Source organism: Cygnus olor, chromosome Z, assembly GCF_009769625.2.
Source record: "Cygnus olor isolate bCygOlo1 chromosome Z, bCygOlo1.pri.v2, whole genome shotgun sequence".
NCBI classification, from domain to species: Eukaryota; Metazoa; Chordata; class Aves; order Anseriformes; family Anatidae; genus Cygnus; species Cygnus olor.
In genome coordinates, this window is record NC_049198.1 from 22,573,575 (window position 1) to 22,585,115 (window position 11,541).

The window sequence follows — 11,541 nt, forward strand, 5'->3', positions numbered from 1 at the left end:
GCTAGAATGAGTATGTCCGCTTTTTGCGCAAAATTATGTTTTCTAATCAACTCTTCTGGCAAGAGAAAGGATAGACATTGTTGGTTATGTAGAACTGAGAATGAAAGTAGGAGCTAGGTTTAATTTAAAATTCAGCTAGAAGTAGCAAAGAAATAGGAAGAGCAAATTATTCCATATGAACATGTGCATTTGCTCGGGTCGTTAAATTCATTTACATAATATCTAAATATCTCTGAATTTAAAATCTACATAGATTACTATGGTTATAATAGCAGTGATATTAGGATAAAACTTATGTACAATGATATAACATGCCGTTGTATTGAAATCTTGGTTTGAATTAATATTATGAGATACAATACTGTCTCAAATTGTGATAAATGCTTTTGAGTTTTTTTCTTTTTAAAAGCTTTTGTTCATCTAAATTCCATAGTAATAAATTCATGACAGTAGAATTGAATGGAAATTTTCAGCTGCTACTTAAAACATTGCTTGTAACTAATTAGATTCGAGTGAGGATTGACAAGGATCCTGAACTTGGATTTAGTATATCAGGAGGAGTCGGTGGTAGAGGGAATCCATTCAGACCTGAAGATGATGTGAGTATTTTATAGTTATGTACCTTAAAATCATTCTGATTAGCAAATGTTTCCAGTGTTTACCAAAGGAAATTAAAAAATATAAATATAAATATAAATATATATATATATATATATATATATCTCCCCTCCAAATACAAATCACTCCAGGACTTGGTGGGAGAAAAGTGAGGAAAAGTTATTTATGAAAAATAAGGGTAGTAGGTGACCACTGTGTAGCCACATGGCAACACAAAGGATTGTTCTGACCGTATGTTATTTACAGTGTTCCAGATATCAGTCCACAGATTTGAGATAATGAATCACGGAGTTTACACTTAGGAAGTCTCTGAAAAGAGAATATGATTTAGCCTACAGCATTATTTCTGGTGGTTGATAATTCGTCTTGACATTCGCATCTGCCAAATTAAACAAAGGCTTGAGTTACACATCAGGCAGATCAGAATTTGCCCTTCAATACTTCTTTAAAGGCAGTTTCCCTGGATTTAACATCAGAAAAGGACAGCAGCCACTAAAGCCTATAAAATAGTATTGCATTCTCTTCTATTTAGGATGGAAAATTGAAATGATGTTTTGAATTACATCTGTACACCGTACTTTATGAAATAAGTTTTCAAAAATGTTTTATGCCTCTCTTTTTCAAGGGTATCTTTGTAACCAGAGTACAGCCGGAAGGACCAGCATCTATGTTGCTGCAGCCTGGGGATAAAATAATTCAGGTACTGTAGTCGTATAATTAACTATCATGTATAATATATCAGTTGATTTTTAATTTGCTTCTTTTCTAAGAGTAGAATGGTTAATTTTTGTGTAGATTGCCAGTATCTTTCCAGAAGCATATCAGTATTCTGTAACGATCCTTTTTTCTTCCACCTAGCATTAGGATAAGTGATACAGGCTGAAGCATTAATCAGTTGGATCATTTTTCAAATTCTGAACATTTTTCATAGTTTTGATAATTGTCCTCATGGATTGTAATAATAGTCCTTATGTCATTCAATATGGAATATGAGTGAGTTCATTTGACTTTAGCATCATTCAGGTATTTAATTTGTAGTCATTCATATGCAGTATTCTGAATAATAAGTTGTCTGAACACTAGCAGTAGCTCCTCATGCCCGCCTTTCCGCAGCTGCACACGTCTTTTGCATCCTGCCCCTCCCGCCCCAAGTCTGCAGTTCCTGCCAGCCTTTGCTTCCTCTCCCCCAGCTGACAGGGGTTGGACAAGTGCAAGCACTGGCAGAAGCCGCTTCCTTGATGACTGATACCTGCACATACCTCCTGGCTACCCCATCTGCCACAAGAGAGCCCCGAATAGTTTCTTTCAAGAGCCATGGCTTCTGGGCTGCAGCTGTGTAGCTTTTTCGATAGGAATTTAGTACCTTTCAGACCACTTCTTTATCAGATTTGTATGAAATTGTCTAATGAACTTACAGGTTATTTGTGGAAGGGTCGAGGATGTAGACAATGGGATTATATAAGCCTTACTGTTGTAGAGAAACAGGCTAACAGGACACTTCAACTGTGCTGTAGCCACACTTTTAAGTTGCAGAGCTAGTCTTCTGATAAAAAAAAAAAATAGTTTTACTACTACACAATTACAAGTTTGAGAGTGTTTATAGAGTTACTCGAAATGACCCGTGTCTAGATAATTGTGTGCAAGTCTTAAGATACTGTTGCATACTAGGTTAGGACATTCTGTACAGATGATGGCTTGGAATGGTTATTGCTCTTACTGCTCTCTGAACAGACTGTACACTAAACTTCCTTTGCAGCCCTAGACAGATTTAAAAATTATTGCCTTTATAACAAAGAGTCCAGCTGGTAGCAACGGCAGGTGTTAGATAATGGGATGAGCATGCACAGCTCCAAAATGAGTGGCTAAGGCTCATGACTGTCCTTAGCTGGCACCTCTGTCATTTCTCTGGTGACACCATGGCTGGCCTCTCTGTCACTGTGTAAGGGGCAGCACCTCTGGGAGAAAGGTGGGATGCACAGCTGGCAGCAGCAGTAGTTCAAACTGGACAAATTGAACTGTCATTTGGCAAGATTTTACTGCACAGACCGAATATGAATTTGCAGCAATACGCCCTGAGAAGTTGAACCATAGCCATGTTTTCCCTCTTTTCTGTGGGCTGCTTAGGATTGCCTGTGTTTGCCAAGCCAAGCCTGTCTTAGGAATGACAAAGGTACTTAGTCATAGGAAAATTGCAGCTGGGGGTGATCTCAGGAGGTCTCAAGCACAACATCCTGTTGAAAACAGTCAGCTCAGAGATTGGAATGTGTTACGTGGGGATTTATCCAGTCAGGTCCTGAAAAACATCCATGTGTAGAGACTGTATAACCTCACAGAGCAACCTGACTGACTGCTGGACTCTGCTCAGAACAGAAAAAAAAAGTTCGCTGCATCCAGTCTGAACTGTGAGCAAGGGGAATAAAATCCTAAAAGGGCCTGAAATGCCCCATGAATATTTTTTGTTAAAGGCTTCAGTACTTCTTTATCTACCAGAAATGCCATTTCTAGTGTTTTAACTGAGATGTATCATCTATTCTTCATTTGCTTTTTTTAGCATAGCTATATTCAGACTGAAGAATTAGATAGATGCCTGCTGCTAATGGTTTAAAGTTCATTTTTTTTTTCTTTTGGTTATGTGCAAATGTATTCAGTACCTTTGGGACAAAATTCTTCCAAGGCTAACACAACTGTTTAATTCCTTGTAGCGTACACCGAAATGTTCTACCGGCATCAGCAATGTAATCTGAGAATCAGCAGTGTTTTATTGTGTGCATTCATATAAGATGTTTTTTTATTTAAAACTTAGTTCAAGCTTAAGTAAACTAACATGAAATATGAGACTGCCATTCTTAATTCTAAATATTTCTTTTTAGGCTAATGGATACAGCTTCATAAATATTGACCATGGACAAGCAGTATCTTTGCTAAAGACTTTTCAGAATGCGGTGGAACTCATCATTGTGCGAGAAGTTTCTTCATAAGTACTGTGGATAGTGGGGAAAAAGCCAGCAGGATTCATTGAAGGACTTATGGAAACTGAATATTTTGCCTATTTTTATATGTGAAAGGAACTTGAAAAGAATTATGATCAAAATTTGTACAGGAAATGAAATACTGAACTTGTGGTCAAAGGGGAATAAACCACTGTATAGAACATACAGGAAATCATTTTGGAAATGCGTATGCTGAAAAAACTTGTTTTTAAGCATTATAGCAATCTAAGGATCACTCCTCCAAGAACAAACCTGTGTTGTTGTTTTGTACAGATGGTAGGTTTATTTTTGGATAATTCATACACATTACTAAACTTTGTGCAAGGCTTTGAGAAGCCTAGGTTGTAGCCAATGGACAGATGGCAGGGCTGTCTGTCCTGTAGCTGTTTATTGCCTTTATTTTTATTCACCAGATATTAATGTGTTTTGCTGAAACCACTTCTGTAGATATGAACAGGGGATATGAAATGTTGGCTTTGATATGTGCACATTGTATAGATGAATGGGTAGATGGAAGGTGGTGCTGTTTGGACAGAATAAAGGTCAGGTAAAACTGCTATCTGCTATCTAAATCTGGAATCAAGAAAGAAGTAAAAGTGTTTAGTTCTGGAATGTACGTCTACCAATAGAAAATGCAATATAAGATGATGGTGTTTTTTAGGAAGACTGTAATTACAAATTTGTGATATTCTACAGGATTTGTTCCTTATGTAGTCATTGAATATTCATTTGCCACGTGTGATTCATGTTTAGTTGGGTTTTCTTGAATACACAATTTTTTTCAACTGTGCTGTGGAAATGTGCCCAGAGGTTTTTCTGTGCTGTGGAAATCCCCAGTTTTGTGCAAATGGTGATACTTTTATCTTTATAAAAAGTACTCCATTTTAACCTTACAGATTTTTAAAATGAAACCGAAATGGCCAGTTTTTAAGGTTGTTGCCTGTAATACACATTTGAACACACACAAAGTAAATGATGCAGGAAGGATTATGAAAGTCATGTTGATTTAGTTTGGCCTTTGCATTGCCTTGTTAATCAAAAAGGAAACCATACACATGGCGCTAGGTAACCAAAGCAAGTTTGTGAAACTTTGAACAGTGACGGAGAATTGCTGTGGTGAGATGGAGAGCAAAGGGAGGGTGTACTTACAACCCACCAGTTCGTAATGATGTTTCTTAAAGGGCTGTTCCTACAGGTAACATTAAATGTGAACTAGACACTTCAGAGTCATTAAAGGGTTTCTAACTATATTAATGTAATAGTGATTTACCACAGGCTGCCTTTGTTCCTTATTACTGTATAAAATATTCAATTATGCTTGTATTAATTTTGTTTACCAGAAACATTAACTTTATTTTTCTTTCTCCTTTGTAATTGAATAAAGACTGCATAATCTGCAGTGATAATTAATACACGGTTGTTATGGACCAGGGAAAAGTGCCATAGAAGACCAGTAACTGTTTTTAATCAGGGCTAATGGTTAGCCTGTCATTGGAGCAATATTCAGTTATTGCAGTTCATTTTTATTTGCATATAAGTTGGTAGTTTGAAACAGATATAAGTTACTTTTTTCCACCCATGTGTACAAAAGTAAATTCTTTTAATAAAGCTAGCAAAAACACCAGCCTCCTTTAGTTTTGGGGAAAAGAGCTGAAAGAGAGGAAATATTTAGCTAGCAGAAATAGGCAGTACTTCGTAAGTAAGTGAACTCAAATATTATTGCACTTCTTTCAAAGATGTTAACTATTGCTTATTGTACTGTGTATAGTTCTAATAATTTTAATTGAAACCCTTTAACAACTCTTTGTATATTTTAATTCTTTTTAGTTGATTTTCAGTAATATTTACATAGGAAATAATTTTTTTGATATATTAGCAGAAATGTGCTGTATTTTGATAAAAATTCACTTATTTTCTGTGTGCTGTTAATCTTTAAAAAAAAGAATGAGAAACATAGCTATATAATGGCAGGCTTCAGCGTTCCCTTTCTGAGATGTGTTTTGTTGTTGTTTATTTTTTTATTGAAAAAGGAAAATGTTCACATCACATGTTCATTACTTTTAATCATGTTATTTTTATCACACACTGCCTTTTAAAGGGAATGCATACAGACAAGTCCTAAATTAACTTGGTCTTCTACATAACCTGTATCTTTAGGAAGGGAAAGTACAAAAAGCAGAACTGATTCTTTACTGATCTTGTGTACATTGTGACTTTGTATACGTTTTACAGTACATTTGAGTATATCACTGAAGAATTGTACCGTGTTGTATTTTGCTTTAATGTTAACAGAGTTTTAAAATATATTATGTCACTTAATTTTCAGATTTACGTATCACATGACAATTCTACCAGGAAGTGTTTCGCTATGGTAGAACTGTAGTAATGGGGATTTATAGCAAGAAGTTTAGTACTTCTTGTGGAAACAGTTGGCCAAAGCTTGTCTTTGTTAAATTAGCAAATTAACCGTGAAATAAAACATGAATTATACTGATTTTACTCAGTAAACTTTGGAGTTTTTAATGGATTGATATGTGTTTGTTCCTTCTGTGTCTGTGTGTAAAGGTCAATACATGTCAAGCTAGATGACTTTGCAGAGTGGGAGAAAGATGTCTCCTGAACTAGTCCAGCCAGGATTCAGCAGGAGAAGAGACAGTATCAGCACTTTTCATTTTGAATGCATCTTAAACTACATTTTGAATAGGGAAAAAAAAAAATCCATCAACAGCAGCAGTCACTCAGCATGGCAGTGAGTTGATGCAAACTGTTAATTCATTCTATTCTGAATAGTTCATTAAAGAATCAGTTCAACTGACATAATGAAAAGATGAAGTCTCCCATATATTTATTATGTAAATATTTTTGAGTTACTTTTTTGGACTGGACTTTAAAAAATGTGTATATACTTGAAAGCATTCTATGAACACAAACATAGCAATAAGCAACACACAGAATCAAACCTTTATCATTTGGGGATTTTTGTTTGTTTGTTTAGAAATTTTCCCTTGTCAACAGCTATGAAATGTTTTTATCGATCAGCATTTATTCAACATTCCAAATTTTTGTATATAATTAGACTGTTTCTGAGGTAACACATGGAGAATAGATAATAAACTAATGCTCTTTAAAGCTGTGCGTAATTGACTTATTTAACTTCTAGGAAATTCTCCATGACACAAGTTTATTCTTCTGTAGTTTCTGTAGACCCTCATCCTCTATCAATATCCATTAATGCTCCATGCATCTCAGTGCGACAGGAGTCTGCTCAAATTGATTTAATTGCAAGACTAGATTATTCACAAACAAACAAACAAACCAAACCAAAACAAAACAAAAAAAAAAAAAACAAACAAAAATAGCCCCTATCTGAAAAAAGTAGTCTTGCAGTGAAATCATCTATGTTAGCCAGTGGCTCCTCTTCTAAAGAGATGAGTAGTCTTTTTGTGTCTGATGTAAATGAATTAGTTTCAATAGCAAAGAGGGTTGACTAAGTCACGAAGCAGGGATAAAATGAGTCACTTTGGAGTGCTCTAATAAGATGTATGAGGGCTATTGAATAAAGAAAGGGAAAAGTTTATCACAAAACTTCACAGGAGAGGCAAATGCAGATTACAACTGGACAACCAATTTTCTTGGAAACTACCTAACAATGTAATAACAGATTTTTTTTCTATATGTGGAACTGGCATACCAATCTCATGTCTTGACTTTTCCTACGTTCTCCACAGAGAAAACAGACTCTAGCTGTAGCAGGTTACAGCCCTGATGTTGGTTACAACAGTGTTGGGCCCCCCCCTCTGTATTTAAACTTTTCTGCATTTGTTGCCTGCTTGGAGTTTGGAATTTTTTCCCCCTTAATTTTGTCCTTGTTGGTACTCATCTGTAGGATTTTGTCTTTTCTGCCTTTGATGCATCAGACTTCAAATTTATTCTTTTCCATTTCACAGGTATTACTTGTTAGTATGCCGAGTTCCTGTGCAAGTCAGCCTTTGGTCTCCTATTTGATTTCACAACTGAACAGTTTACTTTTTCATCAGCCATGTGAATGCTGGATCATTCATGAGAATGCTGGATCCATCCTATCAATGTATATAAATACCTGAAGGGAAGTTGCCCAAAGAAGTTGTGGAGCCTTTTCCTTGGAGACCTTCAAAAGCTGCCTGGACGTGGTCCTGGGCAACCTGCTCTAGGTGTCCCTGCTTGAGCAGAATTGGTCCAGGCAACCTCCAGAGGTGTCCCTGCCAACTTCAACTGTTCTGTGATGCTGTGACCTCTTTTGTATGTTCTCATTCCTGTTGAGAAATTTTAAGAGTACGTTCATACTTGTCAGGAATGAAGGAACCAAATGTGCCATTCTATGAACGTATCAGTGCATACCCATCACAGCAGAGATAATTTAGGAAGTTCTTTCTTTGTCCATATCATTTGAACGTTCCTTATTTTAACACAGTTTCCTGAAATACTTAGTGCTGGGGTTTCACTAGGCAGAGTGGTCTCCAGTGTACAGAAGTGCTACTTCATCAAGCTGATAAAAGCATTTTATATTGACAAGGCAGTTACTTCTAGGCTTGGGAGCCCACTGTTTTTAATTCACATTCCTATTCATCCTTAACAAGTAAACAATAAAATATGTGATTTAATTTTCTGTGACATTAATTCATCTGATTCTTCTTACAATTTAGAAGATTTGTGACTATAGAAAACTAATGATGACTGTTGGAAGGTAGAGGAAGTTTTTATAATGATGAGCTAAGAAAAAAGCCACTGGAAATTGACAAAAATGAATTTCATACCACATTTCACATCATATCCCTGTAGTTTGTTTTTGAAATTAAGCTTTCTACAGCTACTGTGTTACTCAGTAACTGGGGCTTTCAGGTTACACCAGGGATGTACACACCCAGTCTCTGCACAGACTTATGTTCAAACAGTGAAAAGATTTTTGATTTTTAGATTTGACACATTTTTAAAAGTGATGGCTCAAGATGATGCAATTACTTGACTGTGTATCTTGAGTGTTACTACATCCACCACTACCTGTCCCATCTCTCCAAGCAGACAATGATCCTCAAAGAGGTTTCCACGGTCATGGAAACAAAACCCATGTTGCTGACAGTTCTGCGACAATTGTAGTGCAGTGAGTCCTTCTCCTCTGCCCTCATGGGGGTCCTTGAGGAGGGCAGCATGTGGATCCTGTGCCCCTGCTGGGGAATGTGACCTATGGTGCATCGCCATCACACCTGAGAACATTTAGGCTGATCAGAACTCAGATGAGGAACTCTGCCTCACAGCTGCTGCATGAACTGCTGTATCCGCTGGCCATGCTTCTGGCCTGGCTCTCATATAGTTCTCGTAGTGCCAGCTTCAAGGTGGGTGCCTCACCTTTCCAAAGCAAGGGCAGCTGCAACCAAGGTGCCATCCAGGCACCCTGGGTCAAGGGCAGCTGACCCCATTTGCCAGAGCTTCCATGGGCCCAAAACCCTGTGGCAGCAGCTACCCCCAAGTTTCTCAGGGGGATCCCAGGAATCCTCCCTCCTCTTTTGCCATTTTCTAAGAGCCTCGTTTCAAGCATGGCATCGCTTGATTTCTGGCTCTCTGTGTTTTTGCGTCTGCTTTTTTCTGACGCTGTTTACATGATCACAACTGTATTTCCGTATTGCAAGTTCGAGATAGTGCTTTCTGTTAAGGATAAGAGTTAAGTATAAAAAAAAATGCTGCTATTTTGGCTAAAAGAGGAGAAAATGAGAAATAAACATTACAACCTACATATTTTAGAATTACAACGTACGCCACAAATACTCTGCAGGATTTTGTACATTGGAAAAGTAGGTTGCAGTTAGCTCATTAAAGAGAAAATCTGTTAAGTAGTTATGGATAAACATTACTGAGCTGTGAAATACTGTTAACTTGTAGCTGCCGTCTCTCAATGGCTGAGTGAGGACATTTTTGGCAAACAATTTACATGAATACCTGATCAAAAGTTTTAGAGACGTAATAAGAAGAAACAGAACAAGTATGTGACTCTGCTGGCAATGAAATGGGCAAGAACGTATTGAAGTTTCTATTGCTGAAATGACATATTTTTTTCTGCATGGCCTAAACTTTTGAGCATAAAGAATTAAATTTTCAATAACAGGAATTTGTAACTTTTTTTTTTTTTTTGCAGATGCATAACACAAAGGGGAGTATGGCTCTGCACTTAATGCATTTCATGAGGCATGGATGCAAATTGCTGAGCTATTTCTGTTTCAGTATTATCCATATTAATGAAGAAACTGTGACAGAATATTCAATCTTGTTTGCCAGACATGTAGAAATAATAATTTGGATAAACTTCCTAAGGAATGTCTTTTAATAGAGAAACTCATAGCAGATGAACCAGATGCTCTTCTGAGAAAACCTCATTCAATTGCTAATGCTGATGATTGAAACTTTGGAGGGAAAAAAAAAAAGTGGAAAAAAGCATTCTAATGAATTATAAATATGCACTGGCAAAATACATGATTTGAAAGTATTATGCCAAGGCTCCTAACATCATAACATTTTAGCATATTTGATTGATTTTTGTCTGCAACAGCTTTCTCTCACAATAGAATAATCAACAACTGGTTTTGAATATGGAGAAAGTATTTTTGCTGAGAATATTTTTGCCAGAAGTACTTCAATTGAAAGCCATTGCTCCTGTACTGTGAGGTTTTCTAATAAATATTGAAACAAATTATAACAGCTGGTTAGCTGATGTGGTATTATGTCCTGGAAAAAATGAAATAATCATGTAAATTTTTTTTTATTTGCTAATTATATTGGGAAATTACTGATGGAGTTGGTGTTGATATATGCAGGGGCTAGAAAATACTCTGTTAGGCCTCCAGACAGATGAAACCTCTAAACATTTTTTTTCTATTGCATTTTAATTCAAAAAACTATGAAAATACACTTGGTAATTTGAATAATGGGACAGAATCTGTAATAGGTGACTTGCAGTGTTTGTTTGTTTGTTTTTAAAATTGTAGATTTTAATTATTTGATTATAGCATTAATATTGATATGCTAATTTTAAGGCCTCTTAAAATACTAAAACAATGAAAGACTTCTCAGCATTAGTACTGAACTTCAGCTGTTTTTCAATAATGTAAATTTTATACAACTTTCAAGTAAGAGTTATAAATTAAATGGTAGTATTTATTTGCAAAATTTTTATGAGGCCAGTAGTGATAATAAACAAATAAAATAACATTCATAATTAAATTTAGAATACAAAATTGTGTCCCATATATTTTTGAATATAATGGTAGCCATTTTTTGATGCTTTGTAAAAATAATTTCAGTATATTCGACTTCTTCACTGTGATCATAAGAGTTTTAAAAAATCTTACAGGTTTCAGGATTTTTTTCAAGTTAACTTGTTTACCAGCAACCTAATTAATTCCTAAGAAGATTGTCATGACCAGAATAAATATTTAATTTTACCTGTTATTTGTTCAAAACTGTTTTAATTGCCCAAATATTCACCTTGAAACAAGGACATTGCATAAAAATTGGTATGAAGAGAAAGCTAGCTAGAAGCCATTAGAAATGATCACAGACTCAAAGTTGGAGGGTGTCCACAGATTTTTGTAGTTGCAACTCAACACTTATTAATAAACAATAACTAAATACATCCAAATTAATTGCCCAAACTGCCAACATATTTATTCCCTTCATTTAAAAATTATTTAGAATGCACGAGCCTGAAATTTTCATGAAGGAACATGTCCATACTGTTTCTTAAGAGAACATTTACTTTTGTCTATGTGCATTTGACAGCAGGTGGTATGATTAAATAGCAAAAATAATGTATTTTAAGAATTTGTGTGGGAGGTATAAAACGTAGTATAAAGTCCTTTGCCTGAGACATGCAAGGCGCCAAGCAGATTCTGAGCTATGCTCTGTA

At 35.8% G+C, this 11,541-nt stretch overlaps 1 protein-coding gene across 9 annotated transcripts in view; it reads left to right on the top strand.

Moving 5' to 3' along the window:
• The window catches only part of ERBIN (erbb2 interacting protein), a 123,162-nt gene extending 116,429 nt beyond the window's left edge, over positions 1–6,733 (top strand). For all 9 annotated transcript variants that reach the window (XM_040540709.1, XM_040540716.1, XM_040540710.1 and 6 more), the window contains 3 exons: positions 507–599; positions 1,244–1,318; positions 3,489–6,733. In XM_040540709.1, coding sequence (XP_040396643.1) covers positions 507–599; positions 1,244–1,318; positions 3,489–3,596 — 276 coding nt within the window. In that variant the 3' untranslated portion in view covers positions 3,597–6,733. The remainder of the gene's footprint in view (positions 1–506; positions 600–1,243; positions 1,319–3,488) is intronic.
• The last annotated feature ends 4,808 nt before the right edge of the window (positions 6,734–11,541 follow it).